The 27,944-nt window shown below is 39.3% G+C and overlaps 3 protein-coding genes across 3 annotated transcripts in view; all 3 read left to right on the top strand.

The window, feature by feature from the left end:
- The window catches only part of LOC144658473 (uncharacterized), a 31,448-nt gene extending 14,828 nt beyond the window's left edge, over nt 1-16,620 (top strand). Inside the window, exons 4-10 of the mRNA XM_078518886.1 lie at nt 3,229-3,303; nt 4,728-4,805; nt 5,145-5,219; nt 7,227-7,414; nt 8,141-8,266; nt 11,404-12,993; nt 13,502-16,620. Coding sequence (XP_078375012.1) covers nt 3,230-3,303; nt 4,728-4,805; nt 5,145-5,219; nt 7,227-7,414; nt 8,141-8,266; nt 11,404-12,993; nt 13,502-13,902 — 2,532 coding nt within the window. The 5' untranslated portion in view covers nt 3,229 and the 3' untranslated portion in view covers nt 13,903-16,620. The remainder of the gene's footprint in view (nt 1-3,228; nt 3,304-4,727; nt 4,806-5,144; nt 5,220-7,226; nt 7,415-8,140; nt 8,267-11,403; nt 12,994-13,501) is intronic.
- LOC144656588 (uncharacterized) overlaps nt 1-27,944 on the top strand; it is a 507,005-nt gene that overhangs the window by 423,579 nt on the left and 55,482 nt on the right. The window lies entirely within an intron of this gene.
- Nucleotides 19,352-25,647, top strand: LOC144658085 (flavin reductase (NADPH)-like). The gene is made up of 4 exons (XM_078518406.1): nt 19,352-19,509; nt 21,174-21,344; nt 23,769-23,971; nt 25,248-25,647. Exons 1-4 carry the CDS (start codon nt 19,352-19,354, stop codon nt 25,397-25,399), a joined length of 684 nt encoding a protein of 227 aa, XP_078374532.1. The 3' UTR covers nt 25,400-25,647.

Consider the following 27,944-nt stretch of genomic DNA (forward strand, 5'->3'; position numbering starts at 1 on the left):
AAAACTGGAAAAAATAAAGAAAAATGTCAAAATTGGCGATCGTTGGCCAGGTATGCTTGTAATTATGGCGTTACCATGGCAACGTCAAAAATAATGGACACGTGGTTGACATCTTAAAATTTTTGTAAGGGAAGAACTAACAGCTATTGAGAGTTTCAGCATTATAAAAAAAATCTTACGGGGGGGGGGAGGGGGTGTGGGTAGCATCCACTCCCCCCGCCCTCCTTGTACATCCGAGGGTTAATATATAACGAGCTAAGTGCTCGAGTTACCAATATTTTAGGAAAGCTGAACAAGTAACTTAAATACAACAGTGAAAAGGGGAAAGTGCAAATTTTGTTAAACAATGATATTGGCAGCTCCGATCGAGTTAAAATATTACTGAAATTTCCTATCCATTCTGTTGGTATTATCTTCAATACCGCCAGAATATGTTTCGTCAATAAAAAGAACTTTCAAAGCACGATCCATCATAAGGTTTATTAAGTCTAATAGCAATGATGACAAGACAAGTGAATGATGCGACCGCTGTACGTAATTACATTTGGGCCCCTGTGAAAAATAATCGTCGTTAAGACGATATGCGAATGAGGCGAAATCATAATGGTCTATAGATAAACAGAATGCAGAAAGAGCCATTTTCTCGTTTTTCTATGTCAAACCGCTAAGAACTGTAATAACAGCTATTGCGTCGGCACTGCACGATAGAGTCGTAGCGTGTAAAGCCAGTGATTTTTTTTATATTTTCAGAAGTGTTATGTCATGTTATCATGTTTATTTAAAGTAGACAACGGGAAGTCTCTCATTTTCCTAAGGGTGCAGTCGAGTAGTCGACTACGCAAGCTGCCGAGAAAATCACTTCGTACAAAAAGGGACGCCCGCGCTCGTCATGTCTCCTTGTGCGAATATATTCTCTCGCGTGCTTCTGTGATTAGTCGACCTCGAGCTGTTGAAATCTTTTTTAAATTCAAATTGAAAGTTTTGCATCCTACACGGAGACGCTTGGTTCACTGATTATTTACGTCATTCTTGTTCAACCTTCTACAGCTCGTCTAGTAGCTTCTAGTATGCGGGGCCAAACGCAGAACGTGAATTTTTTTCGCCTGTCATGCGCATTTGATTTTGTGGCCTTTTCCTTAGCCTCTGGCTTCTCGGTCATCGTCCGTGCATACCGCGTTTTCTTTGCTTAAAGTCCCTATTATGTTGAAATGATTGCTCAGTATCGCCTTGCACATCCTTACCGCGCATAATTTTACGCGTAATTTGCGTGCGCACATGAGCAAAACGGCGGCCAGGGAATTAAATCTTCGTTTTCTTGAAAACGAATATGATTACCTATATTTTTATTGCATAATGTTGGCATACAGATTGTCCTCTTTGAGTTACTGAAGTTAGGATTTTTTTCTGAAGGAAACACGATATAGTTAAAAGCGTTCACGTTCCTTTACTCGTCGACGCAATGAATATCCTTGAACACAATGACAAGGACTGGAGGAACGTTTTGAGTTGTTGTCGTTTCGATTTGTGTGGTTTTTTTCTATAAGTTTATTATATGTTACATTGTTCGTTATGCTAGGGCCTTTCTAGCAATTAAGTTTTGCCACCGCAAAATGTAATGTGGACCGATCATGACGCACGTGATAAATAAATGGGGCGTAAATGGGGTAGGATTGACCCATATCTCTTTTTGCGAGCATGGTGAACTACTCTATCTTTTTTATTGTATTTTTCGGAAAAGCGCTTGGTAGAGAAGATTTAGGAAAAGTTTCAGAAAAAGACTCGTTCGAAAACATCTATATCTTAGAAATTACTTTAACTGTATATAATTCCCTTATCCAACCCTTTTGAGATATAGTGTGAGATGACCGATTAAAAGGGCTCCGCACCCAGGCGGACATACAATACAAAATACAGCTGGAAGGTTATTTTTTATGGCTGACAACGGTTTCCCAATGGTTTCTATAAGTTTCTGTAAGTTCATTATATGTTACACTGTTCGTTATGGTGGCGCCTTTCTAGCAATTACGTTTGTTTAAGCATTACATTACATTACATTACATTACAATGTCGACCGATCATAACGCACGTGATAAATAAATGGAGCGTAAATGGGGTAAGATTGACCCATCGTATCTCTTTTTGCAAGCGTGGTGACCTATCTTTTTATTGTATTTTTCGAAAAAGCGCTTGGTAGAGAACATCCAGGAAAAGTTTTAGAAAAAGACTCGTTCGACAACATCTATCTCTGGAAAGTTAAGGTTTATACGCCGCTTATGGATTGAAAATTAGATAATTCATCTCCACTGAGTGTTCCAGCTTGAAATGTTCTTTCACCGTACTATTTCTTTAACGATTTCTTACAAAAGTTTACCCACTTTCGAGTCGAAAGTTCGAGGCGGCGAAGACCGGATGTGACGTCAACTTTTTCGTTTGACCGCTGTGAAACTGGGAGCATAAAATACCAGTTTTGCTAGCATAATCGGGGTGGGCCTAGCGCCAAGTAGTAAACAGTGGTAATATTGATTCATCAAAGTATAAGAGCATGGAAGTGCTTAAAACTAATTACCAGCCATCTTACAAGAATACTGCAAGCTTGCGAGAGGCGAGCATGGTAGCCTGTCAGAAAATTTCTTCGCTTGAGAAGATACGACACGCGAGCGCATCCTCCTCGTACGAAATGATTTTCCACGAACTCGCATGCTCGTCCACTTGACTGACCCTGAGAAAAACGAGGGACTCCCTTTTGTCTACAATTATTGGCAATAGGCCAGTGGCTATAGCTACTGCACTGTTTATTCATCACAATAGGATGAGCAAGTATCTTATCTTGTACATCCTTGGGTTGTCTATGTCAAGACATGTCAGGTCATTGTGTCCGGTCGTCACTTTCTAATCGAAGGAAATCTTAACTTTAACATTTCTGAATTAGGTAAAAAAAAAACAGCAATGATGTAACAATAAACCAATAAAGGAAAAAGTATATTTTAAATTAATTGGAAAATACAGAGATGGGTTAGGTTAGAAAAATTTAAGAACTGTTGACCATTTTTTCGTATGAATACTTTTGCCTTCGAGGATGTACTTAAGAGATAGCGCAAACAAAGCAAAAAAAAGAGAGATTTCCAAAATTATTTGTATTTTAAGCGCAAGTCGTAAGGATAACATTTGTGTGATTGAATAAGTACTTCTCTTTCATATGCTGTTATTCAGATGTTATATTTTTCGTAGAATGCTTTCAGACAATCCTATCAAGTCAATATCGTCTGGAGCCTTCACGATTCCAAATAGCGGGAAGCTTTCTATGTAAGTATTGCTCTTAACTGTTTGCAACAAGTTCACCTGCTTGCAATAAGTTGTGACCGTATTTTTTCCTAGATGTTTAGACATCTTAAAGATGACTGGCAACGGTTTAAAGCTTATGTATATGTTCTTGCACAATTAAATTTCAAGTGCTATAAACCATTACCAAGCCACCTTCAGGGCTGGTTGACACGAGAGATGCAAATGCAAACGCAAATGCAAGGAAAAACAAGCGTGAACTAGCATAACACAAGCGGAAATGCAAGCCCAAGGAATGGAGACTTGTCATTTTTTTTGTATTTGAATTGCTCTTGCATTTGCACTTGCAAGCAAGCAAGCGAAGCGTGAATTGTCTGCCATCTTGCGCCTGAATTCAACAGGTGAATGAAATTATTGTTATATAGCTGGAATCTTTTCCCCAACAGCGCGCGCTCTCATGGCTACTTCAGGTCACATGAAATCTAACAATAAAACTGTTTCCCGCCATAAGTATCTGAGAGGACACATTGCAAAATCTATGACGTCAGCGGTAACAGTGCACTGTTGCTTGCGAATGTTGACTGACCACCGCCGTTTTTCTTAAGTCTTTGCTGTGACCATACAACAAATCACTTAATTACTGTTCCCTGGGAAAACCAGGTTAACTTTGTTTACCTCGAATCTCAATGTTTCCCGCCGCTCCGCCTCGGCTCCGAGAAACAAAATTGACTGTTTCCCTCGGAACTAGTCATTAAGTGTTACTATTCTAGGGTAGTTCAGCGTGACCTTCATTTGGTTTAAATTCGAAGATTAAAAACCAATTGTGCCATTTCGCGTGTGCAGTTTTGAACCTCACTTTGTTTAATATCGCTCGAAATTCAGCTCTGCTTCCACAAATTAGTAAATTAGTGATGAAAAACCTACAGGGCAACAGCTAGCTTGGTTCTATGACTGACCTAGAAAGACCGTGAACTTGTTTTTATCCGTGGGGCGAATAAAAAACCTGATTAGTCAGTTCTTAATTGAAACTAACCATACATGCCCACTGGCAATGATTTAGAGTTCCATTTGCATTCGGCTTAATACAAATATTCGCCCTCCATATCAAACTCAGTGCGCGAGATCAAGAGGGCTCGAACGGTGCTCCCATGAGTTTCCTTGCAGTACAAAACTGGAAGCATCAAGGTCTCAAAAGTAACGGGTTGTTAGAAGAAAACCCAGGCTCATTGGGAAAATATTCGTAAAGCTTGAAGTCTACTAACATTTCATTTCCATCACCGTCAAGTTTAAAATGTTTCACTTTATGCACTGGTCAGCGATTTGCAAACAAATGTTTACGTACAACTGATAGACCACAATACTCCTGAATACTCAGACGTACGCGTGTTACTGTTGTTACAGCTTTTCGAAATGTACGGTTGCTTACTTAGTGATTTTACTTTCATTAGATATATGATACGGACGGACCTAAAATCAGTGAGTCTTCGATCTTTCACTGAGGACTTTTCTAATCTGACAGCAGACATGTAAGTATGACGCAATTCGGTTTATCCACTGCACTTAGAAATAGAAAAAGTAAAAATTGAAAAATGAAGCAAGAAAGTTGAAACCAAGGTAATTTTGTATTGTTTCTTACGCGTTCTTTTGCGTTGAATTTAATAGTCTACAAGCAAAACGTTTCTCTGTATAATATTTTTTTTTTTTATGAATGGACAGCAAATAGACGGACATGATAACCAACTAGTAGAGCTTGGGCTTATAGCAAAGGGAAACCATCCCAATCTTGCCAGTCTTGACAATTACTGGGCAAACAGCATTACAGTTGTTTTAACAAGCTTTGACATAATATCTTTTGTGTCCTGTAGAAGCATGGAAGATGGACAAATCGGCACCGTGAAAATTATGGGCCCTAATCAGGAAGAACGTTGTATTGTACAGCTGTATGTAACTTGCCGTAACAATTTGCATACATTTATGATACATTTGATTTCCAAAGTATTCCTTTCTTTTATTCTTTATACGGGGTGAGAGGTGCAGTGGTTAGTCAACTGGACCAATCATTGAGAGGTTTCGAGTTTTAGCCTTGGCATGGGTCACTGTTTAGTAACGTTTAGTAAGAATACGGCTAGGAATACAAGGTAAAATTCGAATTGCTCAACTAACCATAAATCCAGTGAAAACTGTTCACAAAATTATCAGCGAATTCACAAAGTTATCCACTAGCTAAAACGCTGTTCAGCTTCTTCATTTCATCGACAGCGCAAATTTCCCGCTCACCGCCGATATTCAGCTGGTCTGAAGCGTCTATAAACACCCTCATCAGTTTTCACTCAAAGGTTGCATTAGTTTCTTCTTGGTATGATTCTTGCCTTATCAAGAATGCAGCGTTGAATCAGTACTGAAAAGTTTGAAAAAGTTTTCGCTTTCATTCGTCTGTTCACTTCTTGACAATAAACATTAGCCAATCAGCCCGCGGGAATTCGCTCAGTTATTGTAAAATAAGAAATCGACAACATTTTCAATGGTCTACACTCTTTTAGAATATAGCCGCTGTATACGCGCGATGGAATTCTAGCGGGCATTATTTTTTATAGAACATAGCTGAAAACTATAGAAGCCCGGTCCCCCGGATGTGCGAATTGTTTGTCGAATTTCGCTGAACGGCTTCGCCTCTATTCTCTTGTTTTGTTGTTTAAATGATGTTTTAAAGCAGCAAGTTTTTATCAGAAACGGTTTACTTGCTTAAATGGAAGTAAGACTGCCAAAGGAAGCGACAGATGAAGAAAGAATCGTTGAAATTTGTTGTTTTTCTTTGGAGTTGTGTACGCCACTATTTTGCCGTGAACTGCCCGAAATTGATTGGAAATTATTTAGCAAAACAAGCCGGACTCTAGAAACGCTTTGAGGTAAGAAACCTTTTTTTAGCCACAATCTGAAGACAGAACACTCCACGTTTGTTCTTTTTAAATCGAAATTAGAGGCGAATTTGAAAAACTTGCTGCGAAACGAACGCATGAAAATTTTTCATTTGAATGAAATTGAAGTAGGCTTAACCAAACTTGAATGCGTAAATATTTCAACTAGATTTGTCGGCTTTGTGAGAATCTTTTGGTAGTCGAAGAAAGGAGTATAAATAGGAAATACGAATGAAATGGTATCTTGATTTATTTATAAAGAAGCCGCCAAAGAAAAGAATGAACTAAACTTTTACTTTACCGATGCTGCGTGCGCTGTAAATGCCGTAAGCGGCCGCGAGTCTTGTAAGTTCTGTGTTCTTTTTAATGCTATATTCTAAATCCACTAGAAGATGGTTTTCGTATATCCTATAAGAAAATAATGCACTTTTGAGGTCTAGAAAAGCAGCTGAATGCCCTCGCCTTACGGCTCGGGCATCCACTAGCAGCTTTTCTAGACCTCAAGCATGCATTATTTTCTTATAGAACATGGAAAACCATCTTCTAGTAGGTAAATGAACGATAGACATGACGTTGTAAAATGTTTAAAACTCAAGGGAATCCACGAGCCGTAACAGGAGTGGTTTCACTGCAAAGTTTTGGACATTTTATGGCGTCATTTCTATGGTCTACAACAGCGTAGCCCATGAAAACATGTGGTCAATTTTTTATACAATAACCTTGAAAATTGACTGGTGAATTGGATGGAAAATCAGCTCGAAGACCTGGGCGCGTGCGCAGCTCGTAAGATCGCGGTTTTTATACTTGAACCGTCAAAAGTGTGGGAAATTTTGCCCCAAATGTCCAGCTGACATTTCACAACTTGTCAGATTTTGGTGTTGGAAAAGTGGCGTCTGTTAGCCGCTTCATGCTATGCAAAGAGGATACTTTTAGGCTGCGTCAGCGATTGTCCATATTGCACAGACTTTCTTTTTTTATTACCGGACTTTTGATTTACTTACTAAAGCTTTTTTTTTTTAATTTACATTTTAGTGGTCTAGGTAGCTCGGAGTACATAACCATTCCCAGCTGGCCAGACGCGTTACTAGAGGCCTTTCACCGGGCTGGATTTGCAAGTAGCAGCAATAGTAAATACGAAGTTGCTCCATGTCCCACGGGAACGTTTGTCAATGCCTCTGTCAGCGATCCTGATGAGTTTCAGTGCTTGGAATGTCCTGCGGGTAAGTATGGTGACTGGTTCATCTTATTTGAACGTTCTTAATATGTATTCAAAGGAGCCCAAAATTGAGGGTGATGAGATATCAACCGATACGTTTAATTCACAACTGATGATATGAAATTAAAATGAGGTCCATGTTTACAACAATAGGTCTGCAAATAGTGGAAATAACTAATCATTTTGGAAAAAATGAAAACTGTTTTTTACCGTTACTGGACGAGTAATCTAGAATAATATTTCATCCAACTTGAGAGAAAACCTATAAATTACCTTTTACTAGTAAAAATAACTCGTTACTTTTCAAACCGTAATAGATGTGGCCGAGTCAATCAGTATGTACGGCAATCTTCTCAATCCTAGTGCATTTTGAATTTCACTCTATTTTCGTAATTTCTTTTTTTTTATTTGCTATAATTTGTAGATGTATTAGTATTTGTTTGCGAATACTTGTTCCTTGTAACTTTTGTTGTTGCTTATTCTGCTGTTGATGATAATGATGACGATAATAGGGACGACAATGTAGCAGTAGTTGCTGTTTTTAGATCACATTTTGAATAGAAAGCGTTTCAGTAAAGAGGACCCTTGCTTCAATTTGTGGGCATCACACACAAAAGCCATTCATGATCATCCCATTAGGAAACATGGATGCTCTAATGTAAACCATAACAATAAGTTGTTCATCACTGTTAAGAGCAATGTTTGTTTTCCTTTTCAAACATTTTTATAGGTGGTTTTTACTCGGACACTAAAGCATATGTTAACGACAGCTGCCTGAAATGTCCCGATGGCACTTTTGTTCCCTACAATAAAGCGCCTGGAAAAAGGGCACAAGATTGCATTGCTTGTCCACAAGGTGAGCACATAAATAAAGAGCAGATTCTTGATCGTTAACACAAGATATATTAGTAGGCTCTATGTTTCCAATCTGTAACCCTTACTATAGAAGCAAGAAGGGGTAAGGGAACGAAGGGCACTAGGTCACTACATATACCTTATTAAAACCAACGGAGAGGAGGGAGGGAAGCTTTTTGTTATGCCATTGAAAACCGAATGAAATGTTGCTCTGCCAGCCTAAGCTAATTATTAGGATATTTACCATTTCGCTTTATCAAGTTTGTTGACATGCCTTTACACCACCGTAACCCGTTTAACATTGAAAATAATTTGTTTTATTATATGGCAAAGCCAGTCTTAGGAAAATCCGAGCGTTCTGATTGGTTCTTTCTTGGTCGGGATTTTGCCATACGGACCGTTTCCATGAAAACGGTCTAAGCCGAGTATTTTTTTCGAAAGCTGGCAAATTCAAATTTGCAACTAAACCTGCGAGAAGAAAACGTGTACATACTCTCATTTTTCGCAAAGAAACTACCAAACAGATTGATATTTTACAGAGCTTAAAACGTGAACGAAGAAAACGAATATTCACCAAGCGAATTTCAACCGAATTATCTTAAGATCGGGAAACTTCTGATGTGGAAACTGAAAAAGGCATTGCCGAAAGCCAGGAGGCCTTAGACGATTTTATAAACGAACGGAAAAGTATAAACACAAATAGAAGACAGCTACTGAAATGAAAGCTCTTCTCCGCTCAATTGAAGGTACGTGAAGCTAATAGTATGACAAACTGAGTGAATTAGTAAGAATTGATAGCCTACCTGCTTCTGAGCTTGAGCAATTTTCCGTCCAAATGAGTCCAAATTTTTCACACGCGCAGCGAATTTTTTATAAACACACGGAGCTAGCTAAAAGAGGACAAGAGTACGAGCCAGCAGCAATTTCCCGTTTTTAGCGAAGCATACAGCGATACAGGTCTGAGAAGAAATATCCATTCAACATCATCAACGACACTGAGTTTGAAAAATCGAGAAGAGTACTATAGCTGCGAAGTGCCAGTCACTTGTTCACAAGTAAGGCTTACAGCGAAGGTAAAAAGCCGCTCCGGGCGATTGATGAAGACGACGAAGTCAAAAATGATCTTTATGAAGCGGGAAAATCAAGCGATTCCAATCCAATAGGTAATTCATAGAACTGTCTGGTGTTTTTTTTTTTTTTTTTTTTTTTTTTAAATTTATCCTTACACTTCTGTTGACGAGCCGGAGACGAATGCCGAAAGTTACGCTGCGGAGAAGTCCAACTTCAACAGCAGAATGATGGCCAAGAAACCTCAGTTTGGTTAGCTGAGCGGCCTCCTGGCTTTCCGTGGTGCTTATTCCAGTTTCTACATCAGAACTGTCCCGATCTTTAGAATAATAAAATCCGCTTGGTGAATATTCGTCTTCTTTGTCACGATCAATAAAGTTGTGTTCAAACTCGTGGTAGCTTGTTCTTTCTGAGTTGCTCGCGTCATCATGAGCACGTTACGGAGGAAGCCCTTTGAATGCAAGTTACCGGAAGTGCTTTTTAACAGAAAAATAAACAAGCACGGCTCGAGTGCCATATAATAAACTACTTACTAACCTAGCTTGCTCGAGCCGTACTGGGGAATAATGGCCCTCGGTCGTTTTTGTACGGACCTCGCTGCGCTCGGTCCGTACTGCCACGACCTCGGGCCAATATTCCCCAGTACGGCCCTCGCGCTCGGTTAGTAAGAGGTTAACACATAACACTTTGAAAGCGTCTCTCCGATTTCTCAAAGATCGTTATGTTTCTTTTTATACCATTTTAAAGCCACAGCCTTTTAACCAGGCTGAAATTCAATAATCGGAGAAATCTTTTTGTGGAACAGCTTTCTGGGAACATTTCAACGCAATTCAGCTAGATCGGTCGGCACTGTACATGACAGCAAGCACATGACTGTCAGAGTGAGATCATTCGACGTTAGAGGATCACGTGCAGGAAGTGATCCATGACAGGAAGTGAACTGGTAGATTCTCTCGCTAGAAGGAGTACTTACCGTAATGATTCGATTTAGCGCCCGGGGCGCTTATTTACTTTTACCACCTTAAGGGCGGGCGCTTATTGGAGACAGGGCGCTTATTCGGGACAGGGCGCTTATTTATTTTTTTGCGAAACAACCAAATGTAACTAACAAGAATTGTTCATTTTAGCAGTAAATATATACATGTACGATACGGTAAATGTTCATGAGTTTATCTTTTCGACGTCGACGAGTTCAGTAGGGGCAGTTAACCACAATAGGAGCGCTTTTTAGAATAGGGGCGCGTATAAGAATGGGAGCGCTTATTAGAATGGGGGCGCTTATTGGAATAGGGGCGCTTATTAACAAAAACACATTCGAAGGGGGGCGCTTATTCGGAAGGGGGCGCTTATTGGAAGGAGGGCGCTAAATCGAATCATTACGGTAAGCAGGTCTATGGTTATGACATTGCCTTGAATTTATATTGATGTATAAATTAGCCTTGAGGATGAAATGAAATAGCGATCCTGGAAATTGCACTCTCAATTAAAGTGGGGATAAATATTGTGCCTTGGATCATAGATTGTGTTTTACAGGAATGTATAATGACGCTTGGAAGTTCTTATAGTCTTGGCCCCACATGTTTCTTTAAGTAGTGTACCTTAATTTAAAAATATTGATTTCGTTTACCTGCTGACTGTCTTGAGAGTATTGATGGCTTTCTTATTCTCTCGCCAATTTTAATTACAAATTTGCGATCATAGATCTAGCTAAAGAATCGTAATTGCAGTTTAGAATTGTTTTAACAATTCTAAAAAGTCATTAGAAAATTAAGATCGAGAATCGTTTTCGAGTAGCGAGTGGCGCTAAATAACGAATATCTCTTTAACTGTGTTGTGCAAAGCTTGATATTTACCATCATTTCTTTCAACAATTATCCCACGTGTGGAAAAATCTAATCAATCCTAGCGGTATGCAGGATGTTTGCCCCATTAATTTAAACCAAGTTAAATAGATGGTGAGATAGCGCTCACGAGTCTACTCTAGCTCATTGGTTAAGCGTCCGACTGGTGTTTTTATAGTATATAATAAATTATATAATTATTAATTTGTAGTTTCCACTTTTATTTTAGGAACAAATACAAGCATTTTTGCAGGATTCAGAGCCTGCAAATGCTTGGATGGATTTTTCCGAATACATCTTTTTGAAGGTTGTAAACAGTGTGATCAAGCTGGGCTAAAATGTGTGGATGACTATGCTACTCTTGAGTCTGGCTACTGGTGGAAATGGGGGAACAATACACACAAACTATTGTATGAAAAGTACACCATGAATCTCGTGAACATCACTCCTGTTGTAGGAAATTCTTCACGCAATTCTTCGCGTAACGGTTCCCTCATAGAGTACCCTTACGTCCTGCCTAAGACACATAGATGCCCAAGAAAGGAATCGTGCAGGGGAGATCTAGATTCTAAATGTGATGATGGCTATGAAGGTCCATTATGTGAGGTGTGCAGTGCTGGGTACTATAAGCAAATGCAAACATGCAAAACATGTCCAACAAAGACCTGGATGGCTGGCCAGCTGTCAATTGCAGCAGCTGTGATTGCGATAATTATTGCACTCGTGGTGTGGACAAGCAAAAAGAAATGCAACAAGAGTACTGGACGCTCTACAGTGGATATGATTCTTGGAAGACTGAAGATCGTAATAGGCTTTTACCAAGTAACGTTTGGTGTCCTGGAAGCATTTGCCTACATAAAGTGGCCAGAATCACTCGCGCTTATTGGGAAATATTCAGAACTGTTACAGCTGAACGTACTCCAGATGGCACCTATTCACTGCATACTACCAGGTTTGAAAGTCGATGCATTTGGAAGCTTGTTTGCCATTCTCGCTTTAAATGCTACCGCCATCACGATGTCTCTCGTTATCTACGGACTGAGAAAGCTCTTTCTGATGCGGAGCAGTTTAGATGAAAGGGATCTAGTGGTGAAAACTTCACAAGCGAAAGAACTAATCTACAGAAACTTGTTTTTTGTTCTTTACGTGACGTACCTGAGTACATGCTCTAAAGCAGCAAACGTGCTCCCCTTGGCTTGTCGGGAACTTTGTGACAACGAAAACGAAAAGGAATGTCCAAAGTTCCTCAAAGCCGATTACAACATAATATGCCATGGTCCAGAGTACAATCGTTTGGTCATCGTTGCATACTGTGCGGTTTTCTACATACTCCTTCTGCCAGCCGTATCGATGACAGTTCTTTGGAAACAACGAAAGGTGATTGGTGAAAGCGAAGCTGACAACGAAACATCTCACACACAGGAACAAAGCACCGAAGTTTTCAGGGGATTGCGATTCCTATTCGAGAATTATAATTCTCATTCGTGGTATTGGGAGTTTGTCGAGATGGTTCGGAAGGTTGTATTGACATCCGGTTTGATACTTGTGGGAGGAGAAAGCAGGGCCTATGTTGGACTTGCGTGTGTCATGTCAGGTCTCTATGGAATGCTCTTTGCATATGTCCACCCCATATTGGATAAATTCGAGAACAGGTTAATGCTGACATCCCTCGCGGTTACCTTCGTCAACCTCGGCATTGGAACTGTTAGCAAGATTCCCAAAGAAAACATACCCGCCTCAATAGACTCATACGTGGACAGCACCGTGTTTACGGTATTAGTCATCGGAGCTAACTCTTTGGTGATTGGACTTTTGGTGGGTAAGTGTCGCGGTTTTGACATGTTTAAAATTTTAACCTACAAAGGCAAATACCTCTTTTGTGGATGGGCGGGGGGGGGGGGGGGGGTATTTACTCTATGCCAATGTACTGCTGATGGTTTGTAGCCAAATATACCTTGTGGGTAAAAGTTTGAAAATGCATCAATCATCGGTCATTTTCAATGACGGTCATCGGCCCACGGAAGATTCGCTATATGAACAAGCCAGTCCCAGAAAGCGGTCCAATTATCTATACTGGAGCACTCTAAAGCAATCCAGACAGTTTACGAATACAATTTATCGTTTACACAGGACCCATATGGATAGCAGTTTTTAAAAATGAAATGGTCATCCTGTATAAACATGTTTTAATTATTATTATTATTATTATTATTATTATTATTATTATTATTATTATTATTATTATTATTATTATTATTATTATTATTATTATTATCGTGTCCTCATTATTAGTTGATTACTAATCCGGAGCTTCTTTTTCTTTGCAGTCCAGTACCTTCTACTAGTTTACCGTCACATAAAAGAGTGGCGCAAAAATCCACAATGGTCCTTGTCGTGTTGTTTGGCCATGCTGCTGCCTCTGAATGAGTTACAGGGCGAATTACGTGGATTGGTTGGCAGGAATGCTCTTAAGCAACAACTGCAAACGGGAAAAATAAACATGCCGTCGATTTCAAGCACTTTAAAAGACACCGGAGCTATGGAATTTAGCCTTGAGGAAATCGACGAAGCTAACGTGAAGGAAACAGAGACTTGTGGCACAGAAGCCAATACCAGCAGTGAGGCGAAGAAAAGATCCAAGCTGAAACCATGCGCCGTTTACAGTGTGAGTGACGTATCCATCACAGACATCACTATTCATAAACCGCCAAAAGAGACTGCTGTTTGAGCTGTATTGAGATGGCCTTACTCTGACAAGTAGGTGTCAAATGGATGGCAGTTGTTTTGAAAGACCCTATGATAAAAAAAAGAGCTGTTAGTGAAATCAAAAGCTCTTCCTATTACTTTTGCGTAGTCAGAAAATAATAGTAGGGCTTGGCTTTAAGTGTAGTGTAATTATTGTCAGAAGATAGCATAGTTTTTTTGTGGTTTGATACTGACTATACTTTGATGTTACTTTTAAGACCTTTCGGCTTGTGCTTTTAGTCTTCAAAATTTGAAATCATAAAGCTCTTACACGTGAATTTTTATCCTAAGGTGGCCCGCGGGTTTTGATCGGTCTGACAGGTCCCTTTCAAAAAACACGTGTTTAAATAGGAAAATATTAATCAATTTGTTAGAATTTATTAGAGCCTGACAGAATGAGCGGTTTTTTGAGGCCTACTTTTTTAATTAAATGCGAATAATTTTCATATGCCACGGTTAGTTTTTTTTAATGACCTCAAACAAGCTAGCAAACTGTTAAAGTTCACTCACAGCCAGTTACAAGATAATCGGGACGGTGGATCTCACAATCACTTGATATTGATGATGTCACTTGACATTTGTACGTTAAAATCTCAGAAATTGAAGATTTACATCAAATCCTAGCAATCAACAAAGATGGATAGTTTTAAGCCGAATGACTGAGAAAATCAAACAAATGATATACTGTACTAGTAATTTCAACTTGCCAGAAAGGTCTTATCATTTATAATACCGAGTTTGGTGGTGTTTTTATTCTCTAAACAAGAAAATACTGCGGGGTATCTATCGGTGCCATCAGTCACAACACAAAAAGGGTCGTCACAAAGTTAGCATAATGACACTCCGGTTAGCCTCAATAGCACTCCGGTTAGCCTACAGTTAGCTTTGGTACCTTACGGTTAGCCTTTGTACTTGGAGTAGGGTTTTCTGCCTCGCATGCCTCGCTGCCTTGTCTCGCAGGCCTCGCTAGCTGCCTTGCCTCGCACGCCTCGCTGCCTCGCATATTTGTAAGACTCAACAAAAATAACTGAGGTCTATTGTGTCATACATAATCAGGAGTTTGGTAGTGTTTTAGTCACTGAACAAGTAATTACTACAAGCTTATGGTGTCATTTTTAATCAGAAATTTGGTAGCGTTTTAGGTCTCTAAACAAGACAATACTAATATTTATAAACAGTCTTTTATAGTCACGAATTTTGTAAAGTTTTTGGTCACTAAACATGATAATTTAAGGTCTTGTGATAAATTTATAATCATGAATTTTATTGTGTTTTAAGTCACTAAACAAAAAAATACAGTCAGGTCTACGAGGTCGCTTATAATCAAGAATTTGGTAGTGTAAACCAAGGTTTTGATGCCATTTGTAATCAGGAATTTAGAAGTGTTTTTAGTCTTTAAACAAGAAAAACTAAGGTTTTTGATGCCATTTGTAATCAGGAAATTAGAAGTGTTTTTAGCCTTTAACAAGAAATACTAAGGTTTTTCATGTCATTTATAACCAAGAATTTGGTAGTGTTTTTAGTCTTTAAACAAGAAAATACAAAGGTCTTATGAAGTCACTTGTGATAAGGAATTTGGTAATGTTTTTTAACTGTGGCGCATTGTTGTATTTTGCGTCCTTGGATAGTTTTTTTTGTAGGATAAGTGACGTTCATTCAATTTCCTCGACAGACATGCTTGCCCTGCTGTGAAGTTCAATCAAGTCTTAACGCGGCAAATCATTACAATTCTGTTTGGCGAGTCAAAAAACAAAAATAGAGAAAAATGTACGGCAACGCTGGCTTTGCATTGAACCAATTTATTATCCATCCGCTTTCTTGCATCAGAATTGTTTAAACTTTCTCAGTAAAATCGCCTGTGTCGGTTTAGATTCTTCAGACAATTGTTGCAGAAATTGGTTTTTTTTTTTCAGTGCAGGTTCATTCAGTTTTGTGGAACATTTGCAGGAATTTTTCATAAAATGATTTGTTTCAAAGTTAATTGTGCGTTATTACGCAAACATTGTTTGACGGAGGGAACATGATCTTTATGCTTTACGATTTGGGGCATCTTCTGTAAGAATCTCCAGGTCACGACTAAGAAAGTATAAAGCACCGCTGCGCATTTGGTCAAAAAAACGGAAGAGCGCTTCCATTCTACGAAAAAAAGCCCGGTTTGAATTTGATAATTTCCAATACCGACTAGAACCGATGTTCTCAAAGTTTAAAAAGGCGTCTCCCGTAAACACTCGTTCGATTACACAAACCAATCGGAATACACTGCTCTTAGCAAAGGCAATGTGTGATCTTCCTGGTTCTAATTGAAAATTCTTCGAAAGACAGAATACGAAGAGAGCTTTTGGAATACGAGCTGGCAACCACTGGGTATCCAGCCAACCAAAAAGGTAATCTTGGCTGAGTATAACGTGCAAAATACGTATTTGCATCACGCGTGATTTGTACGCCATGGAACGGTGTTGGATAATAAATTTTCTTGAACAGCGGAGAGCCGCCTTACTATTAATATCACAGCACTTCTGATTAACCAAGCATGTTTGTCGTCGGAAAGGCTTTTAATTATGAGCAAGGTTTTATGTTATGGGGTAGAACATTACGTGTTGTTTAGAAAACACAACAAGAAGTTGAAGCATGATTAGCCGTAAAGTGGGTCATGTTTTGCTGGAGAAGGAAACATAAGCCTTTAATAAAGCCTTCCTTTTGACCTTTACTGGTGTCTCTGCTTCTCTCTTTATAACTCCCACTGACAGATTGGTCACATTCATTTTTGTCTCGAAGTATGTTTCATTTCTTTTTCAGGACCAAATTCTCCATTTCCATTACTTTGTACTGTGCGTGATAAGTTAATAGCACGCCATTTTGTACTAGACACGGGGCCTTTCACACACAAATCTTGCGGCGAACCCCCAAAAAGTAGTATTACGTAGGAGGTTTCACTATCACCTGGGTTGCACTCGTTTTTTTTTTTTCGAGAATATGAGAAACGCACGAAAGCTTGGGACGCCAGACGGAGCAAAAAGCAATTCAGATTGGCGATGGGAGAAGGACACTTGCTGTTGTTGTTGTTGTTGTTTTTGCCGTCTGAAATACAAAATATCTAGTAATCCCCCCTTTCCCCACTTCTAATGATGTTGTACCATTGTAAAAGGGGATGGGTGGGAGGGGGATCTCTATTTCCTAGCATTCGTGACGAATTGTCGCGTTTTAAATGGTGTCCCAAGTACTTTTCTTTGAGATTGTGATTTTTATAAAGACGCGATAAAACTTAGCGATTGCCACGTTTATTTATTATTAAGTCAGTCGCTATAGTACGTTTCAACCAATGACGTTTTCAATCAGTGTAGTTTACCACAAGTTTCAAGATCCCCGGGGAGTGGGATACTCAAACATGTTTTGTTTTAATACGGGGAGGCTCATCTGGGACTTAATTCTGTTTACAACAGCGGCCATCCTTGGCTTAAGAGCTAGTACACTTTCACATAAACACCACTTATTATATCTGAAATGTTCAATCTGCACAAAATGGAAAGGAAAGGCCTTTTTTCAAACAAAACAGCTTTGTCACGGCACTCCGGCTTGATGTCACATACGACGGAGAACTCAAATATTCAAAATGCTCTGTTTTAAAAACGAATGACACTATCGATCTGGGCCCAGTTTTTCAAAGGGTGGATAACACTATCCACCGGATAAACCGCTATCCAGTGGATAAGTGACTTAACAAAACGGTGGATACTACGCTATCCACCGGATAATGCTTTATCCAGTGGATAGCGCTATCCACCCTTCGAACAACTGGGGCCTGGAAATTTGCAAAAATGTATATTTTTAGTTTATCTTTCACCTAATGACAACGAAAATTTAGCATGAAAAGCAGGAATTGTAAAACAATATAAAAAAGTGTCATAAATGGTTGTAAAAACATACGTTTCGGGTGAATAACTCTTCTTCAGTGTTAGAGAGTGAACGGTTAAACTGACGCAATTGATATTTAGGACGACAAATAGAAGCGCGTGCGTGTGTATAGAATAGCGCGCGCATACATGCAACTCACAGTTGAAATGAAGCTGAAGATGATATTCAGTCATGTTGGCTAAACAGTTCCTACCTGGAAAATAATGGGGGGGGGGGGTACTCTATATAATGTCCTATACGGGGAGGCTCCGCCCGAAAGGGGTACCTTTTTCAGGCTTCAGGTCTAAAAAAGTGTAGGAAGTTCACAAGTTTAGGTATATGAAAGGATAGGGAAATCTGCCATAATGATATTTATTAATTTTAAAAAGGCTTTTACATTAAATATTTCAAGCAGACACAACTTTTGGTTGTATCATCTTAATTTATAAAGCGCTGCATAACGCATAAAAATGCCAAGGAAACTTCCCGTTTAAGGCATATGTCATGTCGTGAAAGTGGTACCTTTTTCAAATAAAAGGTTTTAGAAAGGGGTTCTTTTAAATATATAAAAGGGTAAAGGGTTGGACGTCCGGGCAGAGCCTCCCCGTATAAAACGTTTTTAGTAACTCACCCCCCCCCCCCCCGGGAGCTACTTTCGTTAGATGTTTGTTCTAAATCTCGTACCTGGACATCAGGGCCCGGTTGTTCAAAGAGCGGATAACTATTTCAAGTACCCCCCCCCCCCCCCGGGGAGCTGCTTACGTTAGATTTTTGTTCTAAATCTTGTACCTGGACATCAGAAATACTGCGACCCGTGGATTTGAAATGGACCACAGGAGACCCAGGGGTGTTGTTGCGTACACCTCGCAAACAGAATGTTCGCTAAAACGACTCCTAAATAAGTCTTCGTTCTGTTTAAAGATGATTTCCAGTCCGTACTGCGCAGACTCAGGGTTTGTTTTCGTTTTTGTTTTGAATTCGTTGAAACGTTACCCTTCGGTGATAGCGTACATGAAGTTTTTAGTTCGCCATTACGGATCGTTTCGTTCAAGAATTCACGATGAGCTAGAACGTCCGTTTGAAATACCGTCTAGCTTCTTTTACTCGTTATAATTGTTTTGCAAGGATATCTGGCGTTAATAATGAAGAAAAAGGTAAGTTTTGTCCCGGAATTTTTATTTTTGCTAGTAAAACATTCTTCTGTTTGTGAGACTCATAAACATTGCAGGCGGAGATTGCGCAGTACGGACTGGAAATCATCTTTAACCAAGAAGTGGGAATTGCCGGCAGAAAACGCAGTAAAAAAGATTATCGGAATGGCAGGTGGTATGAATATGGTCACGAATAGCCATTAAGTCAAGCGACAAACGTTTCTTTCGAACGTCTGTTTTGGAACAGTTTTGTTTCATCAACCAAATGGCGTGAAAAAGAAAATCACTAAATTACTGACGATTGACGGGCAGTTTCTCTTTGGTGCCCAGCCTTTCCCGACATGTGACAGTTCTCTGACCCAGTCCCGCCTCGACTATTTCATATCCAACATGGCGGCGGCACCGGGAGACAGCAGTCCTTTCAAAAAGCTCAAACTTGTTGTTTTTGGAGCTACAGGTCGTACAGGAAACGAGGTGGTAAAACAAGCACTGGAAAAAGGACATCATGTGACGGCTGTAGTGATAACGCCTGAGAAACTGAGTACTCAGTGAGTGATCATTTAATTTTAATAAACAGGGCCATTCCATTTTATATCCACACCCCCCTTTTACGGGGTAAATAAAAATTTTACCCCAAAAAAAAAAAAAAAAAAAAAGACCACACACCCCCCCCCCAAAAAAAAATTTTTTTTTTTTTCCCCCAAAAAAAAAAAATTTTTTTTTTTTTTTTTTTTTCCCCCCCCAAAAAAAAAAAAACCAACATTTTTATTTTCTTAATAAAATTAAATAAACGCGGGGGGGTGTTTTTTTTTTTGGGGACATCGCGTAGCTACAGAGCTAGTGGCCTGCAAGAGCATTTGCTTTTTTCGTCTCCTGAAACCTGGAAATGCCTTTGCATGCTAGGGTACAGCTAAACTTGAGTGTGTTCAAGTCAAATTATAAATAAGTTCGGTTCAATGTCTCCAAAAGAAAGCGACTGTAACCAGTCAAGCTTGTCTCATCAAGGGTGTAAAATAACTTTTTTTCAAGTAGCCACTTACTCCTAAATATTTTAAAGCAGTAGCCAATTCCAAAAAGTTGGTCGCCATTTTAATTAGGAAAAACAAATTTACCCTGTCTTTGTATTAAATAGACCCTCCTATCCAAAACTATTTTTATTTTTTTAAAATAAATATATTGCTTTTATTTTTTTAATTTTTTTTTCTGTAAGGCCATCCCAATAAAATGTTTCGTTTCCCATCGCCCGACCGAACCATTTTTTTCGAAAAGTAAAAAAAAAAAAAAATTCCAGATTCACTAGTTAAAAAAGCAAGTACTTCAATTTACAAGCACACACGATCTTGTTTTATCAACAACGATTGGTATATGATGTCTTTGTCTTTAATAAACATCGATACTACGTTATTTAAAGACTGTTTAGACATTTGACAACAAGGAATAACGAACAAAAAGACCACGTTTTCGAGTTGACTTTGTAATCAGGCTTTCTTACTTAGCAGCCCGGCCTTCTCTGGAACCCAAGTGTTTTTTCTTTTTTTTCTTTTTTTGCCCGACCGACCGACCCATCATCACAAAAGACGGGGTGATGGGAAACGAAACATTTTATTGGGATGGCCTAAGCTTAAAATTAATTCCTCGCTCAGTTTAAATTGAAGTTAGGCCATCCCAATATTAAAATGTTTCGTTTCCCATCACCCCGTCTCTTGTGATGGTGGGTCTGTCGGTCGGCAAAAACAAAACAAAAAAGAATGGACACTCAGTGAAGGGTTCTGGGTCCCAGAAAAGGCCAGGCTGCTAAGTAAGAAAGGCTGATTACAAAGTCAACTCGAAAACGTGGTCTTTTCGTTCATTATTACTTCACATCATTCAATTGTTGTTATTAAAACGATCGTGTGCTTGTAAATTGAAGTACTTGCTTCTTTGACTAGTGAATCTGGAATTTTTTTTTTTACTTTTGGAAAAATGGGTCGGTCAGGCGATGGGAAACGAAGCATTTTATTGGGATGGCCTTACCTCACTTGTAAAAAGCTGGATATTTTGCTGTTACTGTTTGTAGAACTTATGTTAGTGTTCATAAAGTTCTCTTTAACATTTCTTGGATACCAGTATTTTATTTCATTCTGTGTTACAAGAATATGAACAACAGTGAATGAACAACAGTGAATGGCAGACATTCACTCTTATTCTTATTTCAACATTCTCATTTCAACAGACGTGAAAATTTAGTGTTAGTGAAGGGAGATGCTTGTGACATGGAGAGTGTTGCTGCTGCCCTTGATGGAAAAGATGCTGTGTTGTCCAGTTTAGGAGTTTATGCAAACATTTTTAACCCAACCACTTTCTACTCGGAGTCCATGAATGCCATCACAGAGGCAATGAGTAGGTGAGCAATGTGTTAAACCTGGTTTTCAGCCCAATGGCTCATTGAGTATCCTGTGTCTACAGATGCCTAATTTTTGAAGAACATTATTACAAGTACTACTTCACATCTTGATTGTCGAATTATTATTAAGTACCGTATTTACTCGAATAAGCGCTGCCCCCGAATAACCGCCGCCCTCTAATAAGCGCCGCATTTGGGACAAAAAAGTTAATAAGCGCTGCCCCCGAATAAGCGCCGCAGTCCTGATGCGGCGCTTATTTAAAGAATTTCGTTTTACTCAAAACGACACTACAAAGCAACTCTAAAACAAGCTTGAACGTCTCTTTGCATCAAAAGCGATGTTTTGCAGTTATGAGTCATTGTTTTATCGCTCGCCCATCCCATTAGTTTTTCTATTCAACACTCTTACAATACGTAGTTCTGTAGATGTTGTGAAGGCCACAAACTTTGCCACGACAGCTAGCGCCACTTCTGTCTCAGCAAGAGACAAATACTGACGATCAAGAGACGCTCTTTTCAATAACTGTAAAAGATAAGATTCTTTGTAGCGTCCAAATTTTAAATAATTGCCACCCTCAAATAAGCGCCGCCTTCGAATAAGCACCGCACTTGAGGCGCGAAAGATTTAATAAGCGCCGTGGCACTTATTGGAGTAAATACGGTAAGTAGAATTGAAAACTTTTAAAAAAAAATTAATATGCAAATGGAAACTGCTGAAAATACAACAAAGATACTTAAATTTTGCATTTTTTTTAAGGGAGCATGCCCCAGACCATGTAAGGAGGGTGGTGTCTTGATCCCGGGGGGTACTCAAAAAAGTTTTATACGGGGAGGCTCCGCCCCAAGTTCTAACCCCTTACCCTTTTATATACCATTTTTGGCAGAAATTGTACCCCTTTCGTATACCTTCAACTGAAAAAAGATACCCCTTTCATATACCTAAGAGACATGGCGGGGACTTAAAATAGGACGTTTTCCTGTCATTTTTATGTAGCGCTTAATAAATTAAAATAATACAGCCAAAAAATGCGTCTGTTCGAAATATTTTAATTAAAGGCCCTTTTAAATAGCCAAATGACAGATTTCCATACCCTTTCATATACTTAAACTTGTGAAATCCCTACCCTTTTATATACCTGAAGCCTGAAAAAGGTACCCCTTTCAGGCGGAGCCTCCCCGTATAGGCCATTATAGGGAGTACCCCCCCCCCCCCCCGGGTCTGGAAATGAAACTAACAAGTACGAAGACAAGAATCGACTACGTGGTTATAGATTTTGGTCGGTGGATGTTTGTCAGCAAAGTAAAACTGCTTCGGCTTAGGGAGACAGCCATCATAAGCACTTACATTACGTACCGGAACAGCTGCAAGCACTTTTACTTTCTGTACTTTTTTCACGTGTTACCATGATATTGTTAGATTGTTATAGCGTGTTATACAAGTTATACGTACTTTTACAAGTTCCGGTTTACAACCACGAGACTATATCGATGAGTAATCAATTCAATCAATGCAATGACTAATCGATGCAATCGATGACCAAACATTTTGTGGCCTATCGATTAGTCATGGATTACTCATTGATCATCGGCAATAATCAATGACTAATCAACTGATTACCCATCGATTACTCATTGATTACTCATTGATTTCATTGATGTCATCGATTAGTTATGCCTGGAATTAAGAAAAGTTGTAAGGTAATTTTTCCACGAGGTCAGGGTCCAGGAGATGGTCCACCATGGGATGGATCCATATTTTTACGCCTGGTTCGTCGTGTGGACGAACACAGGCCCTTTTAAATAGCCAAATGACAGATTTCCATACCCTTTCATATACTTAAACTTGTGAAATCCCTACCCTTTTATATACCTGAAGCCTGAAAAAGGTACCCCTTTCGGGCGGAGCCTCCCCGTATAGGCCATTATAGGGAGTACCCCCCCCCCCCCTGGGGTCTTGATCCCCACATGACAGTAAGAGTTTGAGTGCCACCATTTACAAATCCTGGCTAAAAGCATGTGCTAAAGTTAAACAAATGTTAAAATCAGTCGTGAATTTGTCTCTAGTGTCCAAGCATTCTTTTCTTGGACCACCATTGGCGACATTGCTCTGCTAAAACTGGAGTTATTTTTTAACTCTGTTGAAAATTTTAGGGTTGCTGTGCCAATCTGAAAACCATAAACACATTTGTTATACTTCCATTGGAAGATATTTTGGCTCCATCGCAGTCAATTTGTTTTGTAACTGTGCCCTGCAGATTGAGCTGTCAGGTCATTTGATGGTTTTGTACAAAAAAGTTTCATGTCCAAGTAAAATCAAAGTGTTCACAGTTTTCTTATTTGTGCTGTGACTCTATGTTCTGCAATTAAAAAAAGAATACTTCACTCATTATTATTATTTTATTATTTTATTACTTCCTCATTTAGGCACAAAATCACTCGGCTAGTGACTGTAACATCATGGTGTACTCAGCCAGGGCCAAACAATTACTGGTTTCTAGAATGGGTTATAAAGCCACTGTTTCTTAATGGAGTGATCAAGGATATGGCAACCATGGAAAAAATGCTGGAAAGCAGTGACTCACAGGCATTGAATTACACTATTGTTAGACCATGTCGGCTACTAGTGGGTATGTAGACCTGCTGTCACATTCTAATCCCCAGAGCTTCTTGTCTCTCTTAGCCGGCTGAGCCTGGAGCACGAGAAACAACGGGCTCAAGGATTTGGGGACACATGACAAATCAAATCATGTGGCCCCACAGCCACTTGGTTTTTTGTGCCCCAGGCTCAGCTGGCTAAGAGGGACAAGCGGCTCTGGGGACAAAAATGCTGCTGTCAGTGCTTTCAATAAGACCCAGTACCAGCTTCTTCTATTGCTCTCTGGTGGGTGAATGAAATGAAATAAATACAAGGAACAACCAATCAAATAAAACAATGTAAAATCCCTTTGTTATACGATAGTTTAAAACAGTAGCCTGCGTAGCCGGCGTTCAAAGGGGAAGGAGAAGGGGAGTTCGAGCGCGAAGCGCGAGATGCGAGGAGAGAGCGCGAAGTGCGATCGGGGAAGGGGGGAAGGGGAACACTTTAGGGGCAGTATGAAAAAAACAATAGCGTCAGGGCAGGCGTTCCCCTTCCCCCCTTCGCCAATCGCGCTTCGCGCTCTCTCCTCGCACTTCGCGCCCGAACTCCCCTTCTCCTTTCCCTTTGAACGTGGGCCACGTAGGCTATTAAAAGGGTTGTTTTGATAGGCTAGGCTTGAAATTCCCTTTGTTCAATTCCAGCAAATCAAAGTCATGTGTCCCAAGAGCCACTTGTTTTTTTGTGCCCCAGGCTCAGCCATGGCCAGCTAAGAGGGACAATCAGCTCTGGGGACAAAAATGCTGCTGTCAGTGCTTTCAATTAGACCCTGCACCTGCAATGAGATGTTTCCAGCTTCTTGTATTGCTCTTTGACAGGTGCTGCACAAGGACAGCAGCAATTATTTCAAAAAAGCTGCGAACCTGTGATTAGCCTTTTTATTGCAACTTAATTGATTTTATTGCCATTTCAGTGGTATGCAAACTCTAAAAATTCAACCCTCAACAAATGGTGTACACTTTTTGCTGCCATCAATCATCTTAGCGGACCTCCCGGGAAACAGAAGTTTACTTCAACTGGGTCAAAAGGTCACGTCCTTCAATAATGTGATTGGTAGATTTTGATCCATTTTGTTTGTTTCTGTTTTTCATAGCTTGTTTGCTGTCGTCATAATTATGATTCAGTTGGCTGCAGGGAAAACGCAATCATTAGTTGAATTTTGAACTTCAGGAGTCACATATTGCTGTAAACCACAACAAATAGAAAGCTTTGACTGTATAGAGAAATTGGGCTTCTTAAGAGACTAACATGACTTGCAACTTTTTCAGGTGAACAGACCGGAAACTATAAGGTTGAAGAAGGGCAATGTAACACTGGAACAACAAACAAGATCACATGTGCAGATGTGGCAGAATGTATGCTGAAGACTCTAGAAAGTAATGAGTATGACAGAAAAGGAATTGCAATTGCTGGATTGTGAAAATGTCCAAGAAAAAAAACTACAGAACTTTATGTTTGTAGAAAAAAAAATATCAAGATAGGATTTAGAGTATTTGATTACTGATCCATTTAGGTTAATAACTAATTTTAGATTTGATATATTTTGTAGATTGCTATGGGAAGACAATAACGGAAATATTATTGGCTAGCATGAAAGGCGTGCAATCCATAAAAATAACAGCTGTACACAGCTCTTTACATGTATAACTTCAGCATCAGTGCCTTTGATGCTAGTCAATGATTATTTTTATACAAAACATTGAAACACAGTCCAGCTGGTTAAAATGAAACACTTACTATCCAGTAGATAATATATGTAAAATCAGAAGCATATCACCTAGGTGATATGCTTCTGATAAAATATATGTTGTGGTTTAATTTCAGTTATCTTTGGTTTAAAATTTTTCAAACCAGCGAGTTTGATTTTATGAAAATAAACATAGACAATGAAAAATAAAAATCAAACTGGTTTGAAAAATTTTAAACCAAATATAAAATATACTTAATATAAAGGCAGTGTCATATGCCCTTTCGCAGCCTTCTCACGATCGCCCACTCTTTTAAATGCGCTAAAAAACGTAAACAGACGCCTGCTACGCAGGCTATATGACGAGTAAAAATAATGATTATCTTAAGATCTTACAAAAAGTCAAAGTCCAGTTTCCTTTTCTATTGTTGTTTGGTGCTTCAACAAGCTCAGTTAGTTATATTTTGTTATTTCAATATGGACATTTCCAAATCGTAGTTAGTTACAGCATAGTATCACAAGACGGCAGGACAAAACTTTGTGACTGCTTAGCTATTAGGCTGAGTTAATAAAACTTTTATTACTAAAGTGAATTTGGGATATTTTTAAACATTTGCAGAAAAATATATATTTTCAATTTATTCACTGAAAGGGGATAATTATAAAAACAGGTGCATGTATGAAATAAATTTCACTTTAAAAAATCTGTTTCATTAATTGTGCTATCGGACACTAGGTATCTACCGGTGTGCAACAAATACAGACTGCAGTCTGGCTGACTGGTATTCCGGTTAGCTTGAATAGCGCCATGCCTAACCTAAGAAAAGGTCCCGGTTTGATCTAGTAGCCTCCAATTATTCCATGAGCCCGCGTTGGATACGAGGTGGTAAATAGCCAACGAGGCGCGAACCGCCGATTTGGCTATATCGACTCGTATCCAACAAGGGCGAATGGAATAATTGTTTTATTAAATTATTCTCAAGTTTAAATCGACTGGACATTTCATTTTGATGTAAACGAAGTGATGGTATGAGAAGGCGCGAAAATTTCTGGCGCGGTATTCACTTCTTGTGTTGAATGAAACATACGAGGAAAGCGAGCGAACAATCCCCTCTAAAGTCGTCTAAATATCCTGGAAACTGTGACAACAGTTAAGATTTACGAGAAGATCCGAAGCAAAAGCTTTTCTGAAAACTACAAGTCTTGTGCAAGTCAAACGAAGCAAGTGTTTACATTGTACTTCTTTACGGCTCCACGGCTGTCATCACGACTGCTATATTATTGGAAGCGAAACTTAGCTCAAAGAGGAACAGGTTTATTAAAGTTAAAAAGGACAAAACCAAGATTGAAAGGTAACAAACTTTACTGAAGTGCTGAGCCTAGTTTTATGACGTACGTACACTGAATGAAACTGTGTCAGTTTGCCGTTCTCTAGTTTCGTAAATTATTTGCTGCTTTTCTACTTTATTCAAACGCTGTTGTTGTGCGTTTAAAAGTATTATTAATTATAAACTTTTCGCATCTATTCTTTTTGTTTTGCGTAATTAAATTTACTATGGCATTTCTGTGGTCTTTGTAGGCGCCGCTAATTATTTCTTGTTCATAAAGCTCGCCAAATTTGCTGTTTAAAACCTTTATTTGATGCTGTCGCTTCCCGCAAAAAAAAATTTACGCTAAGCGGCACTTGCCGCACTCATTTCCCATATAAGGTCAAACATAGGTATACGAGCTGATAACCGGGATTCAGCAAACCAATCAGAAAGCTAGAAATGCAATATCCGCGGTTGAGAATTTTATCGAGGGTCTAACATAGGGTTAGCGGGATGCGGGATGAGACTTTTTTAATATCTATCAACTTTATTGGTCTTAATTTTCGCTGCCGGGATACCGGATGAAAGTAACTTTTGAGGAGAAATGCGGGATTGTAAGGGGTCGGCGAGAAGCAGGAAGTTGGTTATTCATGACGGGACGCGGGAATAATTGTTTTCAATGTTGTTGTTGTTGTTGTTGTTTTTTTTTTTTTTTTTTTTTTTTTCGGGCGGGAAACGGGATGATGGAAGACGGTCGAAACAACACGTGCAACACACGTTTTGTCTGGCTTTTTTATCCTTATCAGTTAATTATTTCGCTGTCGAACTACTGTCTATATAAACACCGAAGATTTGTCAAAGTTTTCTGTAGCTGCTTCGTCTCCAGGTGCCGGTCGGCCGGTCGGTTAACGCGGTAAGGCGGGAAAACAGGAAGCGCGGGGGTCAATGGTTGCCCCCGTGCACGACCA

The sequence above is a fragment of the Oculina patagonica genome, chromosome 6, assembly GCF_052425735.1.
Source record: "Oculina patagonica isolate OP01 chromosome 6, crgOcupat, whole genome shotgun sequence".
Lineage (NCBI taxonomy): Eukaryota > Metazoa > Cnidaria > Anthozoa > Scleractinia > Oculinidae > Oculina > Oculina patagonica.

Coding starts and splice junctions, on each gene's coding strand:
- LOC144658085 (XM_078518406.1), top strand. CDS start 19,352: ATGGCGGCGGCACCGGGAGACAGCAGTCCTTTCAAAAAGCTCAAACTT. Junction 19,510..21,173: donor CCTGAGAAACTGAGTACTCA/GTGAGTGATCAT, acceptor TCATTTCAACAG/ACGTGAAAATTTAGTGTTAG. Junction 23,972..25,247: donor ACCATGTCGGCTACTAGTGG/GTATGTAGACCT, acceptor CAACTTTTTCAG/GTGAACAGACCGGAAACTAT.